The sequence below is a fragment of the Hemitrygon akajei genome, chromosome 5, assembly GCF_048418815.1.
Source record: "Hemitrygon akajei chromosome 5, sHemAka1.3, whole genome shotgun sequence".
Classification (NCBI taxonomy): Eukaryota; Metazoa; Chordata; class Chondrichthyes; order Myliobatiformes; family Dasyatidae; genus Hemitrygon; species Hemitrygon akajei.
The window spans coordinates 124276963-124301329 of record NC_133128.1 but is presented as its reverse complement, the minus strand read 5'-3'; the positions used below and the strand labels follow the sequence as shown (position 1 = coordinate 124301329).

Below are 24367 nucleotides of genomic sequence, written 5' to 3'. Positions count from 1 at the left end.
TTATTTTTTTTACCTTAAATGGGATGTATATCTTTTGCGGGGTGATATTCTATACAAAATGTACAATTATCTTCCCTAACAATCTTGTTTAACATGTTTGGACCTGCATCTACTTGTATCTTCCATTGCCTGTATGTTGTGTTTGAAGTACAATAGAAAGCAAATTGAAAAGCCCAAGATTTGAAATGGGGAAGAGAGTTAAAGAGAAATACTTGATCAATTTTGTATTTTATTTTAGTAAATGGGTAATAAGGTTTAATCCTGTCAACTGGTTATCATGTCAGAGAAAACTTGATCTGACATATTCATTTCAATAATTTGTAAAACTGAGAAGTTTCTTTAAAATGAAATGGATATGAGACCAATGCCAGCAATATTTCAGTTATATTGTTTAGTTAAAAATCTGACTAATCATTGATCATAGGTCTATATTCTGTTGCATCGCAGAGTTATCCTCTCAGAGTTATAGTATATTACTGTTACCTTCTGTACAGGATGAGTTTGAAGCTGAGAAGAGCAATGCCCTCCAGGAATTGCAGGAGGTCTTTTCTCAGGAACAAGACAAAGCAAAACAATTGCACCAAGAGGAGAAAAAACAATTGTCCACAAAGCTCCAACAGCAGGGAGAGCTAAACAAACAGGTTAGGTTTTTGAAAGTCCTTGTGTGCAGTGTACTGTTTGAAGCAAAAATTGCTGAATTTCACTTTTTTCAAGAAATTGTGCTGTATTCCTTGTGTTCAATTCGTACATATAAGCTCGCATAAACAGAAGCAGTAACTTTGATGATTGAGGAATAAATATTGGTCAGGGCACTAGGAAACATATTTTGACTGATCATTAGCAAAGCACAGTATTGACTGGTATTGCCAACATATTCTGCGAAAGGCTCTTTGGTCATGGCTCTGATAGTCATGCTGACCTAAATGTATTCCTGTACACATTCTGATTAAAGATGAACTTTATTTGTCACATGTACATCGAAACATAGTGAAATGTGTCATTTGTGTCAAATCAAATCAGTGAGATTGTGCTTGGGGCAGCCCACAAGTGTCATCATGCTTCCAGCGCCATCCTCACAATTACACTAACTGCTGCATCCACAGTTAGCTAGATCTTCAAGATCTTTGATCCAGGGATAATACGGGAATAGCATTATACACTGTCATAAAGCAGTCTGATGTGTGTGCTTTCCTTGATTTTCCTGAGTTTGGGTGGCCTTGTTGAACTTGCAGTGTTGCTATAATAGATCTTCCAGTTTCCACAAACTGTAGCTGTGCACATTGGTGGTGCATGATTAGAATATTGAACAGTACGGCACAGAAGCAGCCCCTTTGCCCCATGATGTTGTGCTGAACTAAGATACTGCTGATATTTATACTGATCCCTTCTGCCTGCAAATGGTCCTTATCGCTGCATTCTCTGCATATTTATGTGTCTGTCTAAGAGTCACTTTAATACCTATGCCGTATCTGCCTCCACCACCACTTTGGACAGCACATTCCAGGCACCCCATCACTGTGAAGTTTTTTTTAAAAAACATCTCCTTTGAACTTTCCTTCTCTCAACTGAAGTATATACACTCTAGTATTAAACATTTCCACCCTGGGAAAATGGTACCAGCCATCTACTCTATAGCTCTATACCTCACAGACTTATCAGGTCTCCCCTCAGCCTCTGCCCCTTCAGGAAAAATAACCTGTTTGTCCTACCTTTCCTCATAGCAAATGCCCTCTAATCCAGGCAGTTTCCTGGTAAACCTCTTCTGCACTCTTTCTACAGCCTCGGCTTCCTATAGTGAGGTGAACAGAATTGAATACAATACTCCAGATGTGGTCTAACTAGAGTTTTAAAAAGGTGTAATGTAATTTCCTGATTCCTGAACCCAGTGGCTCAACTAATAAAATCAGACATGCTGTATGCTTTCCTTACCACCATATCAACTTTTGCGGCCATTTTCAGAGAACCCAAGATCCTTCTGTACTTTAACACTGTTCAGGATCCTGCATAACTGTGCACATTTTTCTTTACATTTGATTTCCTTACAGTTGCCCAGATCAGATTTGATTTGCTACTTCCCTACTCCACTCATATCTGCAACTGATCTACATCCTGCTGTATCATTTGACTATACTACACATGATGCTACCAATCTTCATGTCATCCACAAACCCATCCATTCATGTTTTCATCCAATTTCTAACCAGCAGAGGTCCCTGCTTGGGTCCCTGTGTAACACCACTAGTCAGAGACCTGGTCAGTGTGCAGGCAGGAGTGGTTCATAACGAGGGAAGTTGCGATTGAAATTGGACATTGTGTGATCAGTAGAACATATTTAAAATCATAAGCAGTCTGGTTTGAAAATTATTCAATCCAGGCTCTTTGAGTTTGAATATCGTTTTAAAATCTGTTTTAGTCTCCCCATAAAATTGAACTTTGTTTTTTTAAATAAAGACTAGATTAGCATTATTTGTCATATGTGCATTGAAGCATACAGGGAAAATGTGTTGTTAGTGTCAACAACCAACACAGTCTGAGGGTTGTGATGAGGGTCGCACGCAAGTGTCACCATGATTCTGGCACCAACGTAGCATGTCCACAGTTTACTAACCCTTATTACCCATATAGATTGGGACTGTGGATGGAAACCGGAGCACCTGGAGGAAATCCACATGGTCACAGAGTATGTCCTTACAGACAGCAGCAGGAATTGAACACATTGTTGACACTGTAAATGTTATGCTACTGTGCTGTCTTTCTTCTGATATATTTCTACTAAGTCTCCCTCAGGCTTTACATTTTCCAAAAGTCTGGAACCCATACTGAATACAATAGCCTGACTGAGACTTAGTTTGTGTGTTATGGAGGTTTGTTTTCTAAGCAATAGATCCCATGAGTGCTTTTCCCCATGTGTCAATGCTTTACTGTCCTTTCTGTTAGTCCTTATTACCTAACAAATTGCACTTCACAATTAGCAGAATGAGAGGTATAATAGAGACTCAATAGAATGATAGTTGTTAATCAGAAGAGGGGAGTAGCACAGGGAATTAATTTCATGGCCCTGGAATACAGTGGGTAGAAGGCAGGATGCCATGAAGAGATAAAACAAGTGATCGGTTGCAAAACAATGCACGAGGGAAATAAGAGTTTTATACTCATCCCTTCTATGCTGTCACAGTGCAGAGCAATGGTGGGATATTAACTGGTATTGCCTTTGCATATAAGGTTCAAAGGGGTCGAATTTTTGAGGTGAGACAAGGAGAGCTTTTTGACATAGTATAAATTCTGCTTCAGTGATGGCTATCAAAGTTGGCAAATTGCTAAATAAAGGTTTCACAGTTAAAAGCAAATTTATTATCAAAGTACATATACGTATGTTACCGTGTAATACCTTGAGATTCATTTTCTTGCAGGCATTTACAGGAAAAAAGTACAATAAAGTTTAAAGCTATACATAGACAAAGACTGACAAACCAATGTGCAAAAGAAGACAAATTGTGCAAATAGAAAGTAATACTGAGAGCATGAGTTTTAAAGAGTCCTTGAAAGTGGCAATCTCTCAAGATCCAGGTGACATTATGTATCCCTAACAAAGTAAAATCCTGCCTATTTCAAAATATCTTTGTCATCCTGTTTAAGGTTTGCGTTACTTGTTTCAACAGAGGGCCTTTACTGTAAAATACTTCCCAGCATCTAATATATTGTTTGTATAAGTGCATCCTTATTTCCTGTCCTCCTCTTTAGCCCTGATATATTCAGTTCTCTGTCAGTTCCCCTTTAAGTTAATTAATTAAATAAGACTATCTTCTTGCTCTGTCTCTTGTCACTCATTTTCACCCATATCAACATGTTGCCCAGTCTTGTGAAAATTTTTTATCTAATGTCTAATCCTGTTAAGTCCCAGAACGGAGAAAGGAAATTGAGAACATCATTCAAATAAAACAATATGAAAGTGCATACATTACTGATGTCAGTAATACAAAGACTGGTTTTGTTCCTTTTTTTATGCTGTCAGTTTTAATCACAAGTCAAGATACTTAACCAGCTTTCATTTTTTTTATATAGTGGCATGGTCCGTTGTGATAAGAAATAGCTAAATCAGGATAGGATTTACCCGGTGAATGACAGGGCACTGAGGTGTGCAGGAGAACAAGGGGAACTGAGAGTATAGATTTATAATTGCTTGAGAGTGGTGTCATGGGTAGATGGGGGTCATAAAAGAGAGCTTTTGACACTTTGGCCTTCATAAATCAAAGTATTGAGCACAGGAGTTGAGATGTTGAAGTTCTATGGCCAAATTTGGAATACTGTATGCAATCTGGTCACCTGCCCACTGGAAAGGTATCAATAAACTTAGAAGAGTAGAGAAAAAAATTACAAGGATGTTACCAGGACTAGAGGACTTCAGTTATAGAGAAATGTCAAATAGATTAGGAGTTCATTCCATGGAGCATAGGAGAATGAAGGAAGATCTTGTATAGGTATACAAAATTATGAGACGGTTAGATAGGGTGAATACATACAGCCTCTTTCCCCTGAGGTTGGGTGAGACTAGAACTAGAATCATGGATGTAGAGTGAAAAGTGAAATATTTCAGGGGAAACTGGCGGGGATGTGGAGCTCTTCTTAGAGGGTGGTGCGAGTGTGGAACAAAGTGCTGAATGCAGGCACAATGCAGTTCATTCATGTAGTTTTTGCTCTTTGTGTGAAAATAAATAAAACCTGAGTGAGCAGTCTTTACATTTTAGTTTTTCTCGTTATTTCCTTAGCTGCAGAAAGAAATACAGGACAAGAGCTCGGAGCTGGATACTCTATTGGAGCGTCGAGATCGAGAAAATGAAGAAGGAGGCAATCTGGTTGCAATGCTGCGCTCAGACCTTGAACGAGTAACAAATGAACGGTAACTTTGGCATTTTTACCTTGGCTTTTTCAGAAGACATTTTACCAGCTGTCACCTAATAAGAGCTCGTGGTATTGTCAGAAGTGTATTAGCAGTGAGTTGAAGATTGGTTGTAGCATAGAAGAAAGAGAATAAATGGGTTTTTCAAGGCTGGAAGGACACAACTAGTGGGTGTCCCAAGGTTTACTGCTTGGTTGCAATTATTCATGATTTATTTTAATTATCCAGAAGAGGGGCAGACTGTAAAGTATCCAGATTTGTTGATATGAAAATAGATGGGAGGGCATATTGTGACAATGATATCGTGGTTCTGCAACATGATATGGACTGAGTGAATGACTGGATAGGCTTCCTATTGTAATGTGTATTGAGGTACAGTAAAAAGCTTGCGTACTATTCATTACACAGTACGTTGAGGTAGTAGAAGATAAGACAATATCAGAATGCTTGAATAAAATGTAACAATTACAGAGAAAATGCATGCAGATAGACAATAGGATACCAGGTCACAATGAGGTAGATTGTTAAGTCAGTAGTCCTATTTATCTATCTATCTATCTATCTATCTATCTATCTATCTATCTATCTATCTATCTATCTATCTATCTATCTATCTATCTATCTATCTATCTATCTATCTATCTATTTATTTATTTAATTAGTTTTTCAAAACATTTTACAAATTAAAAACCCCAAATCCCAATGAGGAGCATTAATACAGTGCAAAATTAAGCATACAATAATAATATGCTACAAAGGAAGAGAATTTAACAAAAAAGCACCTAAATTAAAGACAAGTAAGCTTAATGTCCTCCCCAAGCCCCACAACACAAGAAAAAAACAACAACAACTCCAGACCGACCACAACACAATATAGAGAATATAAGTCAGGGCAGTCAAACTCCCAGACTGTGAATACACTTAGCAACAGAGGATAATAATGCCTACTACCAGAAAAAAAAGGGAGCTGAAAGCAAGGGACCGAAAAGAAGAAAAAAAAAGAAAAAAAAACCCTAGTCAAGAGGAAGGTTATGAAAGTACTCGATAAAAGGTCCCCAGACCTTATGGAACTTTAGATCCGAATTAAGAACTGAATAATGAATTTTTTTGAGGTCCAAGCAGGCCATAATGTCGTTAAGCCATTGCACATGAGTGGGCGGGGCAACATCTCTCCATCTAAGGAGGATCAAGCGTCTAGCCAGGAGAGAGGCAAAGGATAGTATTCGGCATTTGGTTGGACCCAGACATAAATCTGTCTCGCCCCAAAAACCGAACAGAGCAATTAAGGGGTTAGGTTCTAGGTGCTGATTCAGAATACCCGATAATGTAGTGAAGACATCGTTCCAGAATTTCTCCAAGCTAGGACAGACCCAGTACATATGGATGAGAGAGGCCACGCTCCTCTTGCATTTATCACAGAGCAGACTAATGCCAGGGTAGAATCGAGATAGTTTAGATTTAGACATATGGGCACTATGAACAATCTTAAACTGTAAAAGGCAATGGCGAGCACAAAGAGAGGTTGAGTTAACCGATTTGAGAACTGAGTCCCAGCTCTCCTCGGATAAGGAGATATTTAAATCCTGCTCCCAGGCCATTTTAATTTTATCCACAGGGGCCCGTCGTAAGGCTGCTAGTTTATCTCGGATAATTGATATTAAACCTTTACCTAGTGGATTAATGGAAAGAAATAGGTCCATAGCACTTTTCGCAGGCACTTCAGGAAAGTTAGGAATTAAAGGAGCAATAAAGTGTCGGATTTGGAGATATCTGAAAAAGTGAGCGTTAGGCAGGTTGAACTTAACAGAGAGCTGCTGAAAAGAAGCGAAGCGATTATCAATGAAAAGATCTTCAAAATGTCTAATGCCCTTCCTATACCAAACATGGAATGCTGAATCGTACGTAGTAGGTAAAAAAATGGTGATTATGTGTGACAGGGCTAGAAACGGAAAACCCCTGGAAACCATAGCATTTCCTGAACTGAGCCCATATAAGCAAAGTGTGTCTAACAAGAGGATTAGCTATTGATCTGGGCAGACTACTAGGGAGTGCAGAGCCAAGAAGTGCAGAGATAGATAATTCTTTAGTGGAGCTCAACTCCATCGCCACCCAGTTAGGGCACTCGGGTTGGCCGTGGAAGAAAGACCAGAAGGTAGCACAACGTATATTAGCTGCCCAATAATATAAGCGAAAGTTAGGTAAAGCCATGCCACCCTCTTTTTTAGATTTTTGGAGGTGGATTTTATTAATTCTAGAGCGCTTATTCTGCCACAGATATGACAAAATAATAGAGTCTAAGGACTCAAAAAAAGATTTAGGAATAAAAATTGGGATAGATTGAAATAAGTATAAAAATTTGGGGAGAACATACATTTTAACAACATTAATACGACCTACCAAAGACATAGATAGAGGTGACCATTGTACCAGACTCTGTTTTATAGCATATGAAAGATTGACAAAGTTTTCACGAAAGAGATCTTTAAACTTCCTTGTGACTGTAATTCCAAGATAAGTAAATTGATTATGGACTACTTTAAAAGGGAGATCACGAAATATTAGTTCTTGTGCTTCTTTATTAATTGGGAAAAGTTCACTCTTATGTAAATTAAGTTTATAGCCAGCGATCTGGCTAAACTGGTCAAGAAGTGAAAACATTAGGGGTAAGGATGTAGCCGGATTTGAGAGAAAGAGTAATAAGTCATCAGCATAGAGAGAAACTTTATGCTCAACACCCCTTCTCCAAATCCCGGTCAATTCAGGACAGTTTCGAAATGCTATCGCCAGAGGTTCTATAGCCAAATCAAAGAGAAAGGGACTTCAGGGGCATCCCTGACGGGTGCCACGTTTGAGATTAAATACTTGGGATTTCTGAAAATTAGTTAAAACAGAAGCAGTAGGACACAGGTACAGCAATTGGATCCAAGAGATGAAACTTTGGCCGAGGTCAAATTTTTCTAAGACTGCAAAAAGGTAGTTCCACTCTATACGATCAAATGCTTTCTCCGCATCGAGGGAAATAACACATTCAGGAGTCCCAGTTGGAGCTGAGTATAAGATATTAAATAGACGCCGAATGTTAAAAAAAGGGAGACGGTTTTTAATAAAGCCTGTTTGGTCATCAGAGATAATGGAGAGAATAACGGTTTCTAATCTATGAGCCAACACTTTAGCTAAGATCTTTACATCAACATTGAGCAGAGAGATCGGCCTGTACGAGGAACACTCTGTTGGGTCTTTGCCCTTTTTTAAAAGAAGAATAATAGATGCCTCATTGAAAGAGGGTGGCAATTTGTCGTAATTAAATGAGTCAGATAATACTGAAAGTAACTGAGGAGAAAGAAGTGAAGAGAATGATTTATAAAATTCTACAGGGAACCCATCAGGTCCAGGAGATTTCCCTGAGGACAGTGCAGAAATTGCAAAAGATATTTCTTCTGATGATATAGGCGCATTGAGTTTGGCTTTGAAATCAGATGAAAGTGAGGGGATATTCAGATTCTATAAAAATTGATCAACAGAGATATTGTCATTCAGAGATTCAGAGGAATAAAGCCGAGAATAAAAATTTTTAAATGCGTCATTAATTTCTAAATGATCCGATGTAAAGTCTTCGTTCTCCTTCCGGATCTTTGTAATATGTTGTTTGGCTTTGGAACGCCTCAGCTGATTGGCTAGGAATTTACCAGACTTATCCCCATGAATGTAAAAGCGACTCTTGCTTTCGAGAAGTTGGCGTTCGACAGGTTGAGTGGACAGAAGGTTAAATTTAGTTTGGAGTTCAACGCGCTTCTTGTATAATTCGGGGTTCTTAGTTTGGGCATATATTTGATCTAAATCTTTAATCTGGTTAATGAGGTCTGATCGATCTGCACGGGATCTTCTGTTGAGATTTGCTGTGTAAGAGATTATTTGACTCCTCAGATATGCTTTCATGGCATCCCAGACAATCTGGGATGGCACTTCAGGTGACGTATTAGTGTTAAAATAAAAGGTTATCTGATCCTTAATAAATTTTACAAAATCATCATCCGATAATAAAGTTGAATCAAACCGCCAGTGTTTATTCCTCTGAGGGAGACCAGGAAAGTTCAGAGAGAGGGTAATTGGGGCAAGGTCAGAAATCAGTATACTCTGATAGTCACAAGAGTGGGCAAATGGGATAAGTTGGTTATCGAGTAAGAAATAGTCAATTCTAGTGAAAGTATGGTGAACATGTGAGAAAAAAGAATAATCTCTCTCCGTAGGATGGAGGAAACGCCATATATCAGAGATACCAAAATTAGAGAGAAACGATTGGATAGCTAAGGCAGATTTAGTAGGTGATCTGGTAACAGAGGACGATCGATCCAGTTTAGGATCCAACCAACAGTTGAAGTCACCACCCAGTATAAGAGAGTATGAGTTTAAGTCTGGTAGTGAGGAAAAAAACCGTTCAAAAAAGTTAACATCATCAAAGTTGGGGGCATACAGGTTTGCTAGTGCAACTTTAGTGTTATATAGTTTACCAGAAACAATAATAAAATGGCCATTTGTATCAGATATTTTATTATGGAGTTCAAAACGAATATTTGAGTTAATAAGAATGGAGACTCCCCTAGCTTTAAGCGGCAAAGGATGAATGAAAATGCTGACCCGCCCACTTTGACAGAAGCCGGGAGTTATCAAAACAACGAATATGAGTTTCTTGAAGGAAAGCAATGTCAGCTTTGAGTTGTTTGATATGTGAGAATACCTTCCTCCTTTTAACAGGGCGATTCAATCCCTTTACATTCCAGCTCACGAATTTAAGTGCACTAGCCATTATCAATTACTAATGCATAAAAGGCAGCAGGCATATAAAAAGTCAAGCAGTACAATAGCAGTCTGGGAGCAGAGATGTAAACATAGATTCGTAAAATCAAAACATATACATGTCCTGAGCAATAAAGAGAAACAATAAATACAGTGAGTGATGTTGGAACTGGAAAATCACCCCACCCACACAGCCCAAAACTAGACGGCTACCAAAACACGTAGCTAGCTCTACCAAAAAATTAACCCAAATACAACTTCCAGATCTGTGTCATTAACAACAGTTCCGTATAAATACTATAGCAAATAGTAACTAGTTTATGCACTAGAAAACATAACTACAGATTAGAACACCTTCTGCAGAAATATAAAACTTAATACAGAGAAAATTGGAAGAAAACCAAAACTACCCGTGAAAAATTATAGAAGAATAAAGTAAGAGAAAGGGGAAAAAAAAGGTAAAAAAAAAAGGAGAGGAAGGGGAAAATTATAAATTCAAGACGAGTATTTATCAACCATTTACAGAGAGGAGAGAAAAAAATTCAGAGATTAGAAAAAAGGGGTGAAGAAAATAAAAATAAAAATAAATAAATAAATAAATATTAAAAAAGGGGAAAATAAATCAGCAATTAAACTATGAACCAACAAACAGGGAGGCCTTCACCAAAGACTTCGAACCTCCAAAACAAGTTAGAGTCAGTTGTAGAACTCTGTAGATAAAGTTATACAAGAATAAAAATAGATTACACACACACCAAATCCCGGGAGAGATTGTCAACAGCCCTTAGAGTTTCAATGAATAATGTCTGAGTGATTCAAGTAAAGTCTGAGTCCAGAAAAAGTAATTTTACTACGAGGAGTACTTATCCACCATTTTAGGAGGTCCGATCAGATTCCGAAGATGACTGGATAGCTGGAAGACTTGCCACAAATGCTTCAGCTTCTTTCACTGATTTGAACCACTTGTATTTTCCAGTATTAAGCTTGATTCGTAGATCGGCAGGAGTACGAAGAGAGGGTTTGAAACCACGTTCAAAAAGCACTTTCATTGCACCTTTAAACTCAGCGCGCATCTTTAAGGTCTGGGGTGCAAAATCTTCCACAAAGCGAATGGTTGTATCCTGGAAAGTAAAAGACCCCCTGCGACGTGCCTCTACAATCAGACTGTGTTTTACCTGGTATTGGTGGAAGCACAAGATTACTGGTCGCGGGCGGGAGCCCAGAATTCTGGGGGGAACGTAGACTCTGTGTGCCCGTTCGAGCTCAGGCGGGTTCGGAAGCAAATCTTTCCCGGATATCTCACAGAGAAACTTGGCGAAAAACTTCACAGTTGGTCCATGTTCGGTCGCCTCTGGCAATCCAAGAATTCTAAGATTGCAGCGTCTGCTGTGATTTTTGAGATCCACCATTTTGGAAAGGAGTTTGTTACATTTTTCCTCTAAGCTGGAACAGAGAGTCTCTAAGTATCGAACACGACTTTCTAAATCTTCAGAAGTCGAATCAATGCGAGATAGGTGTTCGGCATGCTTGTCCACTTTATCGTTGATCCGATCCAGTTTGTCTTCCAACTGTTTGAAAGCGGTTTTAAATTCCTTTAAAATTTCGTCTCGGAGCTTTCCGAGCGCAGCCAGGGTCTCGTCTGAAAGAGCCGGAACTTCCTTTCTCCCAGATTTAGAACTCTTGCTAGACATTGTAAGTTAGATATGTTCACAGGCAAGTAAGAGATACCGAAAAAATTCCTAACTAAGGTTTAAAAAATAGAGACATTTAGTGCAAAGATAGCGACAGTAACGGAACAAAAGTTCGGAGCAGCTAAACAATCGCCATCTTACCGGAAGACCCCAGTAGTCCATTTTATTGCACAGGAAACCATTTAGTTGTCTTCTAACGGTAGGATGAATGCTATCTTTGAGCCTAGTGGCACGTGCTTTCAGGCTTTTGTAGCTTCTGCCCAATGGGAGAGAAGAAAAGAGAGAATATCTGGGGGGAGCTGGGGTCTTTTATTATTCTGACTACTTTGCTGAGGCAGTAAGAAATATAGACCATGGAGGGGCAGCAGGTTTTCATGATGTGCTGAGCTGTGTTCACAACTCTCTACGGGCTTTGTGAGATTGTGGGCAGAGCAAGCTGTAGTGCACTAAATATAGTAGGATGTATCAATAAAAGCTGATCAGTATCGATGAAGACATGCATCCTGATGAAGTAGAGGCATTGTTTTTTTTTAACCTTTCTTAACCATAGCACCCCTGTGGTTGGCAGGACCGGTTATTGGTGATGTCCTGGAAACTCAAAGCTCTCAACCCTCTTGACCTCAGCGCTGTTGATAGAGACAGGAACTTGTGCATTGCCCTTATTCCTGAAGTCAGCAATAACTCTTTTGTTGGCCAAAATTGAGAGGAAGATTGTTGTCACAACAGCATCTTACTAAGCTCTCACTTTCTTTCATGTACTAATGAGTCATCATTATTTGAGATATGACCCATGATAGTGGTATCATCTGCAAACTTGTAGATAGAGTTAGAGTAAAATCAGACCACATAGTCAAGAGTGTGTAGGGAGTAGAAAAGGGGCTGAGGATGCAGACTTGTTGGCACCAGTGTTGAGAATAATCATGGCGGCCGTGTTGCTACCTGTCCTTACTGGTGTGGTCCTTTGGTCAGAAAGTCAATGACCCTATTGCAGCGGGAGGTATTGATTCCCTGGTCTCGGAGTTTGGTGATTAGTTTGCTTGGAATTATAGTATATTGAAGGCAAAACTAATAATGAGCCAAATATAGTTATTTTATAGTTATTTAGCTGGTGATATAATTGGAGCTAGCCAGTTTAGCATAAGTTGTGATTTGTTACCATTCTCTTTTGCTGTACTAGTCATGCAGGTAGGTGCAGGAGAAACATGTGGTTGGCTCCGTGTCTTCTGCAAATCCAGATAGCTTTTATCCATTGAAAACAGGATGAACCTTGGCTTCATCATAAGGTTCCATAATCACAGAACTGAATCCAAGCCAATTCATTTCATGAGTTATCGAGATATCAGGGGTAGGTTTTTTATGCAGAGAGTGGTGAGTGCATGGAATGGGCTGCTGGCAATGATGGTGGAGCGGGATATAATAGGGTCTTTTAAGAGACTCTAGGATAGGTACATGGAGCTTAGAAAAATAGAGGGCTATGGGTAATCCTGGGTACTTTCTAAAGTAAGTACGTGTTTGGCACAGCATTGTGGGCCAAAGGGCCTGTATTGTGCTGTAGGGTTTCTATGTTTCTATATAAGTAATAGCTGAGACTATAAGATGCAATCAGAATCTGGTTTATTATCACTGGTATGTGATGTGAAATTTGTTAACTTAGCAGCAGCAGTTCAATGCAATACATAATCTAGCAGAGAGAGAAAAATAATAGTAAAATAAAACAATAAAAAGTAAACAAGTAAAACAATTATGTATATTAAATAATTTTTTTTAATGTGCAAAAAAACCCAGAAATACTGTATATTAAAAAAAGTGAGGTAGTGTCCAAAGCTTCAATGTCCATTTAGGAATCGGATGGCAGAGGGGAAGAAGCTGTTCCTGAATCACTGAGTGTTTTATTCACAGTCCTTTTTAATCCTTTTTGAGCTAGTATTACCATTGTAATTCATTTGGTCTCTCCTTTTCTCCATCTTACCACAGACATCACATATTGGCCTAATTTTGTTCTTATATCTTATGGTCTTTTGTTCTTGCATTCCTCCTACATTTGTAACTTAAAATGTGATTGAGGTCAATGCCCTGTAAAATTGAAACAGGCCCTTTGTGCATTTTGGCATTGCTGACCGAGATGTCTACCTGAGCTAGTCCCATTTGCCTGCATTTGGTCCAGATCCCTAAATGTTTAACACATCTTTTAAGTGCTGCAATGCTGTCTTTTACCACGTCTTCTGACTCCTCATTGCATTCACGCATATTCTTTTGTGTGGAATAATTTTCATAGGTCACCATTAAACCTTTCCCCTCTTAACCTACAACCCATGCCTTTTTTTTAGACTCCCCTACTCAGGGGGAAAAGACTATTTCTGACATTTCTGCCATTATGATTTTATAATTCTGTTTAAAATCACCCCTCAACCTCCTTCACTCCAGGGAGAACAGTTCTAGCCCATCCACTCTCAGCAATATCATTGTGAAACATTCCTGCACGCTCTCCAGCTTAATGACATTCTTCCTGTGCTTGGTGACTAGAACTGCACACAGTTTCCAAGTGTAGTCTCACCAACATCTTGAATGGCTATAACATGCTATCTCAGCTCTTGTACTCAATACCCTGTACCATGCCTTATTTACCAGCTTGTCTAACCATGTCATCACTTTTCAGGAACTGTACATTTATTCTCCTAGGTCTGTCTGTTCTACAATGCTCCACAGGGCACTACTATTCGTTGTGTATGCATCACCACAATTGCCTGATTCAAATTACTTCTACCTACTTTCCCAGTTGATCTAAATCCTGTATATTCTAGACAACCACTATGCCATCTATTTTAGATGATTCTCAAACTATCTGAATATGCTATCTTTGTTCTCATCCAAATCATTAATATACAAGACAAACAACAGGATCAACATTGATCCCTGCGGCACACCACTGGTCACAGGCCTCCAATCTGAAAAACAACTCTCCACTATTATCCTCTGATTCTTATCATGAGGCCATCCAAGTGTCTAACTCATCCTGGATCTTATGTGATTTAACTTTCCAGATCAGAGATGCTTTCTGATTGTTTTTTTTTCAGTGCTTCTAGAACTTTTTTGATTTATTTCAGATATTCATCTGCAGTTTGTGTTTTTGAACCCCTTCCTGTGTTCCTTGGATAGAAGCATTGTTAAGATCTTTGATTGGGATTGGAGCTGCATTTTATAATTTTTGAATGCTGTGTTCTGTTTCAAATGTTTCCATACTCAGTGGCCATTTTATTAGGTACAGGAGGTACCTAATAATATGGCCATTGAGTGTACGTTCATGGTCTTCTCTGCTGTAGCCCACCCACTTCAAGATTCGAGGTACCCACCCACATTCAGAGATGCTGTTCTGAACATCTATTGTAACTAGTCTGTCCATTCTGCTCTGAGCTCTCTGATAAAGAAGACATTTTTGCCCACAGAACCTCTACTCACTGCTCTTGTGCCATTCTCTGTAAACGGTAGAGACTGTTGTGCGTGGATAATCCCAGGAGATCAGCAGTTTCTAAGCTACTGAAACAACTCTGTCTGGCACCAACAATCATTCCATGGTGAAAGTCACTTAGATTGCATTTCTTCCCTGTTCTGATGTTTGAACTGAACCTTGTGACCATGTCTGCATGCTTTTATGCATTAAGTTGCTGCCACATGATCAACTGATTTGATATTTACATTAATGAGCAGATGTACAAGTGTGTCTATTAAAGTGCATATTCATGTGGGTTCCTCAAAATAAGTTACTGCAGGTTTTCAAAACAAAAAAAAACTGAAGGTGTAAAGCAAAGAATTATAGATGCTAAGAGGTCTGAACTAACAGCAGGAAATACTGGAAACAATTGAGGGATCATGCTGCTTTGTGGAATACCACCTTTTGTACCGCAGAGGTAACTCTTGAGTTTCCAGCTGCCTGTCCTTCATACTACTCTGACCTTTGGACTTTGGACCTTTGGACTCTTACATTGTTCCAGTAAATCACAACAAAAGTGACAGAAATCGTTATCATCTTCTGGCTGGATATTTTACAGCTTCAAGAATCAAATTCATTGTTGAGTATTTTGAGTAATACACTTTTCAAGATTTTGTCAGATTGGCCCACTTCTTATGGAAGGTCATCATCCTGTAATGTCATCTTTTCTCTCCATAGGTTCTGACTTGAACTATTGTTCTATCTTATTGTAGCACTGAAGATGGCTATTGTCCCTGCCAGTTCCCAGCAGATCCATCCGATTTGTCCCATGACACCCTCTTATTTTCCTGTAATCCTGCAACTTTTTCTCTCTCCAACCTGCCCATCAAACCCCCTCCACCCTTTGATTCTTCTGCCATTTATACATCAAAAGAAAATTTATGGCAACCAGTAAACCAACCATTCTTTGGGATTATGTATCTGTTGGTTTTTCTCTCTGCTTTTTTGTTTATCTTTTTCTTGCATCACTTCCAAATGGATCTGTTGTGGTTAGCAAGCTTTCACTATCCTGTTTTGTCAACACCAGTCTGCCTTTGTCTTCACCAGTTTCAAACATTCCCTTTGGCTCTCTTCTCCTTTTCTGCAGCAGTTATTTCAAAGCCTTTCTTAGTTGTGACGAGGGATTTTCGGCGCTGTACTTTAAGGTGCTTCCTGATTTATTCTTCCTACCATTTTCAGTTTGGTCTTTGATAGTAGGATTATGCTTTAATTTTGCTTCCTTCATGGTTTTGCTCCACTCAGAAATATATGCTCCATAATTTATTTTATTGTTGCTCTTACAGGGCCAAATAAATAACCTGGTGTAAATATTCTCCATTTGAATCTCAGGTAGTGAATTGTAATATCTTTAAGTTTTTTTATTGCTTCTTATTCTGAAGTCGGATTCAGATTTCCTTTTGCCTTAATGAGTTTATCCAATGTCTTGCCTGTACTGAGAAGATGCCAGCTGATCTCAACTATCTGTATATCTAATTAACCATAGTATAAAAATTACTGCTTAATGCCTGAAAAGATTGAACTCTGCTCTGTTGCAGCCTTTGGCTACGTTTATACAGGAACTAAGGTTTTTGGAGCATCTAACACAGAGTTATTACTATCGGGAACAATGTTGAATTAACTTCTGATGATGTAGACAAAGCTAACACTCCAGTGTGTAATATATTTGAAGTACTTTCATTAGCCTTTATAGTAAATTGGTGTCTTTTGTTACCACTTAGGAGAAACCTGGAGATTTCTCATGAGCGATTGTTGAGGCTGTTTTCGGAGGTGGTGAGAATGACATTTTCTTCAGAAGATATGATCAATAAGCAAATTGAACAGTGCCTAATTAGTGGGCAGCCTGGGAATTCAGTGGATGAACGAAATAATCAGAGTCTGGCAGGAGCCAGAGGCAGAGCTCCATGGATGAAAACAAAAGTCTTGCTGGAAAATGACAAAGGTATACCTGCTAGTTTGCCCATAACATACAGAAATAGCCCTTTGCCATATTGAGTCCATTCCAGTCATTGAGCACCTATTTACACTAATTCCATTTTATTTCCCAGATACTACCACTTACCAGCATGCTAGGTCAGTCTAATGGACCGTCAATTACTGGGTTATGGGAGGGAACGTACAGTCATGGGGAGAATGTGCAAACTCCACACAGAGGTCATGTGTGTACGGGCCACCGGAGCTCAGAAGCAGCAGATCTGCTTTGCCTATCCTGATGAACAGATGTTGGAGTTGATTGTAAAGGATGAGGTTTCAGAGTACTTGGAGGCACTTGATAAAATAGGCCATAGTCAGCATGGTTTCCTCGAGGGAAAATCTTGCTTGACAAATCTGGAATTCTTGAAGAAATAACAAGCAGGATAGACAAAGCAGAATCAGTAGATGTTGTATACTTGGATTTTCAGAAGGCCTTTGACAAGGTGCCACACATGAGACTGCTTAACAAGCTATGAGCCTGTGGTATTACAGGAAAGATTCTAGTATGGATAAAGCAGTGGCTGATTGGCAGGAGGCAAAGATTGGAAATAAAGGGAGCCTTTTCTGGCTAGCTGCCGGTGACTAGTGGTGTTCCACAGGGGTTTATGTAGGGACTGATTCTTTTTACATTATATGTCGATGATGGGATTGATAGCTTCATTGCAAAGTTTGCAGAAAATATGAAGATAGGTGAGACGTGCAGGTAGTTTTGAGAAGTAGAGAGGCTACAAGAAGTACTTGCAATGGTAGCATTAATTTCAAGACTAGAATATAAAAGCAAGGATGTAATGTTGAGACTTTATAATGCACTGGTGAGGCCTCGCTTTGAGCATTGTAAGCAGTTTTGGGCCCCTTATCTTAGGATGTGCTGAAATTGGAGAAGGTTCAAGGAAGGTTCACAAAAATTATTTCAGGATTCAATGGCTTGTCATATGAAAAGTATTAATGGATCTAGGCCTCTACTCACAAATTCAGAAGAATGAGGGGTGACCTCATTGAAACCCATTGAATGGTGAAAGGCCTTGATAGAGTGGATGTGGAGAGGATGTTTCCTATGGTGGGAGAGTCTAAGACCAGAAGACACAGCCTCAGAATAGAGGGGCATCCTTTTAGAGCAGAGATGAGGAGGAATTTCTTTAGCGAGTGAATGGTGAAATTTGTTGCTGCAGGTGGCTGTGGAGGCCAAATCATAGGCTATATTTAAGGCAGAGGTTGATAGATTCTTGATTGATCAGGGCATTGGTACAGAAATGAAAATTTGATCAGCCATGATGAAATGGCAGAATAGACTCGATGGGCCAGATGGCCAAATTCTGCTCCTATATCTTATAGTCTTATGAAGTCTATAATTCCTATTTTCCTTGAACCAAGCATAATCTATAAACCTTGATATCTAAGGCTGTAGTTGAGTTTGAGTAGAATTACAGAGAATATACAGTCAGCCCTCCTTATCCGCGAGGGATTGGTTCCGGGATCTCCTGCGGATACCAAAAAAGCACGGATGCTCAAGTCCCTTATATAAAATGGTGTAGTATTTGCATATAACCTACGCATGTCCTCCCATATACTTTAAATCGTCTCTAGATTACTTATAATATCTAATATAATGGAAATGCTATGTAAATAGTTGGTACACTGTAATGTTTAGGGAATATTGACAAGAAAAATAACTACATGTTCCTCTCGCTCACAACACAAGCAGTGAATGAACGAGACGCGAGGCGGACAATGATCAAACAACGAGTAAATCTTGTAATACCTGTACAGTAGTTGTTACACTGTCTTGTTTAGGCAATAAGGACGCTTTGGAGGAGGCTCAATAACACTAAAGTCAGGAACTGTGGAGGTTGAGGGCTGAGGATCTTCAAGTGTTGAACGTCACGACTTCAGAATTGCAGATGCTTTAGTTAGAAACATTGTTATAGGAAGCTGTCTCTTCTTTTTTCTTTGCATCATCAAATAAATCTTGCAAGGTAGCCTTTCTCTTCTATGAGTTTCTTGAGCTCCTCTGGGAACGCTGCTGTGGCCTTGGCATTAGCCGATGCCGATTCTCCCGTGATCTTTATGTTCTTGAGGCTGTAGCGCTTATATATAGCCAGCCAGCCAGCCATCCCTTACTAGCCTTAAACTCTCTTCCCTCGTTCTCATCAACCCCGTCACAGTAGTGCTCATAGAGACTAAGAGCTTTTTCACGTATAATTTGCAAATGAGTCAGACGCGAGGCGAACACTGTTCGAACAACGAGTGCTGGAAGAGCACTTCCGGGTTTTCTTGCTTCGTGGTTGGTTGAATTCGCGCATGCGGAACTCGCGGATAAGGAGGGCCGACTGTATAGTATAGATTGTGGACAGCCAGCTGCACTTTTCCTTTCATTCCTTTTGTACTTTTTAGGTAATCTGAACACCAGTCACGAAAGTACTGTGGACACCAGCTTATGGTCAGCATTGACAGATGAACAATTGGAGCTTTCTCAGTGGCTGTCAGAAAGCATGTTCGCCGGGCCTGATGTTGGGCATGAAAATGAGGAGCTGATACTCAGCACGTGTGGGCGTTTGCATGCTGCTGTGGAAAAATTGCTGGAGTTGGTCACCATGTCCACAAGACAAGTGAGTATTGTTCAGTTGATCTGTCACCTCAGGGCCTCTTTTATTCAATAACTCCCTTTTCCTTATTCCTTTAATATTAGAATAATCCAGCCAATTCTATCTTGAATATATTCAGTAACTGAATCATCCCTTCTCTCTTGTATGGAAAATTCCTTGAGGCATGTTCTAATGAGCAGTTTATATGCATTTATAACCATATAACAATTACAGCACGGAAACAGGCCATCTCGGCCCTTCTAGTCCGTGCCGAATGCTTACTCTCACCTAGTCCCACCGACCTCAGCCCATAACTCTCCATTCCTTTCCTGTCCATATACCTATCCAATTTTTTTTGAATGACAATATGGAACCTGCCTCTACCGCTTCTACTGGAAGCTCGTTCCACACAACTACCACTCTGAGTAAAGAAGTTCCCCCTCATGTTGCCCCTAAACTTTTGCCCCTTAACTCTCAACTCATGTCCTCTTGTTTGAATCTCCCCTACTGTCAATGGAAAAAGCCTATCCACGTCAACTCTATCTATCTCCCTCATAATTTTAAATACCTCTATCAAGTACCCCCTCAACCTTATATGCTCCAAAGAATAATGACCTAACTTGTTCAACCTTTCTCTGTAACTTAGGTGCTGAAACCCAGGTAACATTCTAGTAAATCTCCTCTGTACTCTCTCTATTTTGTTGACATCTTTCCTATAATTCGGTGACCAAAACTGTACATGGTATTCCAAATTTGGCCTCACCAATGCCTTTTACAATTTTAACATTACATCCCAACTCCTATACTCAATGCTCTGATTTATAAAGGCCAGCATATCAAAAGCTTTCTTCACCACCCTATCCACATAAGATTCCACCTTCAGGGAACTATGCACTATTATTCCTAGATCACTCTGTTCTACTGCATTCCTCAATGACCTACCATTTACCATGTGTGTCCTATTTTGATTAGTCCTACCAAAATGTAGCACCTCACACTTATCAGCATTAAACTCCATCTGCCATCTTTCAGCCCACTCTTCTAACTGGCCTAAACCTCTCTGCAATCTTTGAAAACCTACTTCATTATCCACAACACCACCTATCTTAGTATCATCTGCATACTTACTAATCCAATTTACCACCCCATCACCCAGATCATTAATGTATATGACAAACAACATTGGACCCAGTACAGATCCCTGAGGCACACCACTGGTCACCGGCCTCCAACCTGACAAACAGTTATCCACCACTACTCCCTGGCATTTCCCATCCAGCCAATGTTGAATCCATTTTACTACTTCAATATTAATACCTAATGATTGAACCTTCCTAACTAACCTTCCATGCAGAACCTTGTCAAAGGCCTTACTGAAGTCCATATTGACAACATCCACTGCTTTACCCTCATCAACTTTCCTTGTAACCTCTTCAAAAAATTCAGTAAGATTTGTCAAACATGACCTTCCACGCACAAATCCATGTTGACTGTTCCTAATCAGACCCTGTCTATCCAGATAATTATATATACACTAAATATATATTTAGTGGCCAATTTATAAAGTTCACCTGTAAACCTGCTCTTTAATACAAATATCTAATCAGCCAATCATGTGGCAGCAACTCAATGCATGAAAACATGCAGACATGGTCAAAAGGTTCATTTGTTGTTCAGATCAAACATCAGAATGGGGAAGAAAAATGATCTGACTTTGACTGTGGAGTGATTGTTGGTACTGGACTGGGTGTTTTGAGTATCTCAGAAACTGCTGAACTCCCAGGATTTTCAGACACAACTGTCTAGAGTTTACAGAGAATGACACGAGAAACAAAAGAAAGACATCCAGTGGGCAGCATAGCTGTGGGTGAAAAGATCAATTCAGCCTTGTGAAGGCTGAATGTAGTACGTTAGATTGCAAGTGAAATTTTGCTTCATCTGGAAGGACTGTTTGGTTCCCTGGATGATTAAAGGACAAGTATGGCATCTCTCATAGTAATCTAGGGAAGTGCCATCATGGTCTTTGAGGGCAGAAGAGCAGACAATGAGTTACAAAGGACACAATTCTTTGATTAGAAGTGGCAGAAATCGTGAAGTGTGGTCCTTTGAATGCAGCAGTTGTATGTTGAAAGGAGAGGGGCCAGGGAGTTCTGTTTAGGAGGAGTAGGATTGAGAAAGGAGTTGCAGGATATAAATGAGATGTGGTCAAGGGTTCTGTCAGCTATGGTGTGGAGAAGTTGTGCATATGCTCCAAAGGTGAGACTTTGTAAATGGCTGCAAAAGGTTCTAATTGGTTCGTTCCGGACACATTTTCCTTCTTGCTGAATCATGTTCCCTTTTGTTCTATCCCATCTTTCCTCCACGTCCAGTGCTATAGTTTGCACTTTTTTCCCAGTTCTGATAAATGCATTAACTTTGACTGTCTTTGAGGCATTAATTGTTTCTCTTCCTAGCATTATTTCTCATTGCCTCCAGTCTGAGGCAAGGGTCTAAAATGTGGTTATTTTTTCCACAGAAAATACTTGACTTTTTTCTCGCATTCCTAGACCAGTGACATGGACAATAATTTCATTCTCTAGCATTCTGCTGCATGATACCTGTTAACTCATCACCTCATGATAATCAGTTTTATATGATACAACTCTCGACCACTTCAGTCAGCTAAATTGCAAACGCAGCCAGATATCTCGAATAGGAAATATTCTCAGGTAGCATACACTAATCCCATCATTTGCCAGCATTCAGTTTCTGAGGAATTTATATCCAGACTACCATTGCCACTTCCTAGATAGCCAGGTAGGAAGGATGTCATAACTTTGGAGAAGGTACAGAAGAGGTTTACCAAGGTGCTGTCAGAACTAGAGGACATGTGCTACAAAAGGAGGTTGAACAAATTTGAGTTATTTTCTCTGGAGTAGCAGAGGCTGGGGGCTGATCTGATAGAGGTTTATAGGATTGAGACGCATAGATAGAGTAGACAGTATCTTTTCCCCCAGGGTTGAAATGTCTAATATAGTGGGCGTGCATTTAAGGTGAGAGATGGCTATTTTAAAGGAGATGTGAGGGACAAGTTTTTTACAGAGTGGGGGGATGCCTAAAATGTGCTGCCTGAGATGAGGGTTGAGGCAGAAACATTAGGAACTTCTAAGAGACATTTAGATGGGCACATGAATGTGAGGAAAATGGAAGGATATGGATATTGTGTAGGTATAAAGGATTAGTTTAGCTGGGTATTTGATTACTAATTTATTTGGTTCGACTCAACATTGTGGGCCATAGGGACAGTTCTGTGTTCTATTTCCCTAGATTCAGATTGCCAGATTACTTTTTTACAATGCCAAATTTTGGATAGGTCCGTAAGCTAGGCTCTACAAGACACTGAAATAAACTGTATTAACAATTTAAGAATTATTAGGAAGAAAATTATTTCAACTTCCTGTTGGATTTAGACTTAGTGTGATACTGTGGAAACCTGTGCCAGACATTGCCTTTTAATAAGTTAATGTTCAGCATTTGCCTTTTGTTAATTTGATACATCTGTTCTGGTACAGTTGATGCAAAATTATAGGATCCAAGAACATGAAGAAGGTTTCATGCCTCAAAGCATAGACACTGTGGAGCTAATTGGCAAACAGCACCAAAAATTGATAGAACATCTCAATTGTGAATCTGAGGCAAAGAATGAACTGGTATTGGAGCTCCACAAAGCTGAAGGTAAGATTGTGAATATGAGAAACATTGTGTAAGATTGTTGCTACAAGAATGGAGAACGGAATTTTTAAAATCTTGTGTTTGAATGTGTATTTTGAATGCATGCTTTTTCTTTACTATTGAATAACTAATGGAACTAAATTTGTTTGTCCCAGATTAATGTTGAGTATTTGATTGAATTCAGAGTTCAAAGTTGGCAACTTTCTTATTCTGCAGTTTGAATTCTCCAAATTATTATTGTTGTTACACATTTTATTTCCTTATTTATTTCTGCTTTCTCAATAGATGCCGTATATATGACGTGCAGTTTTTCATTGATTCTATTGTACTTTTGTTTACTGTGAATGCTTGCAAGGAAGCAAATGTTAGGGTAGTATATGTTGATATATATATATATATATATACACACACACACTTTGATAGTACATTTATTTTGAACTTTGATCCAGGTTATTTCAGTTTAGAATGCATTTTAAATTCCATGCTAATTGGCTAATGAAACATATTCCCTAGAAATTGTATATGTTGGCAGTAGCATGGAATAAGATTTGTGAAGGGAGGATAAAAATGGAAATGCAGGGTCTCCAGCAGCTTATGTATTCTTTTGAAATCTGCAAAACTCAAACCCTCAACAAATTGGCATTTATATTTCTCAAACATTCACCCAGCTTTTCTGGACTGGGATTCAGAATCTCATTTAATTTATGCCAAAAAAATGCTCTCTCCTGACTTTACTGCTCATGTCACAGACAGCAGAGGCAAATATTGGCAATAGTTAGACAGACCAAGATGAAAAAGCTGTTGAAATCTTTAAGCTGTTGTATCCAGTTGGTGGCCCATCCAAAAAATTGGAATAAATGGTAGTTAAATTGTTTTAAAGATGGTAAGTAAATTCATCAGGCGTATGATTTTATTTTGGTGCCAGTCAGAAAAGTGGTGGTACAGAAATCACTTGCATTAGGGTAATGGCTCTGTCCTTCGTTAACACTTTGCAGCATTTTCATCAAACTGGAGCTTTCTACTTACTATACAGATAATTATACCAAGAAAGTGACAAGTATGTTAAATTTTTAAAAGTTGAATCCATTTCTCTTATACATTTATTTATTGTTGTTTGAATCCTTCTCATCTTCTTTATCAATTTCTTTTCCTAATTGTATGTTTTTTTCCTTTTTGATTTAAAAAAAGGTAATGGAAAAACTTTCTCCATTTTAAAAGCATTTCACCCGCCATA

The 24367-nt window shown here is 39.1% G+C and overlaps 1 protein-coding gene across 7 annotated transcripts in view; it reads left to right on the top strand.

The window, feature by feature from the left end:
- The window catches only part of pcnt (pericentrin), a 215085-nt gene that overhangs the window by 87132 nt on the left and 103586 nt on the right, over positions 1-24367 (top strand). For all 7 annotated transcript variants that reach the window (XM_073046383.1, XM_073046379.1, XM_073046380.1 and 4 more), the window contains exons 23-27: positions 495-641; positions 4767-4897; positions 16588-16808; positions 19232-19446; positions 22974-23136. In XM_073046383.1, the coding sequence (XP_072902484.1) occupies positions 495-641; positions 4767-4897; positions 16588-16808; positions 19232-19446; positions 22974-23136 (877 nt within the window). The remainder of the gene's footprint in view (positions 1-494; positions 642-4766; positions 4898-16587; positions 16809-19231; positions 19447-22973; positions 23137-24367) is intronic.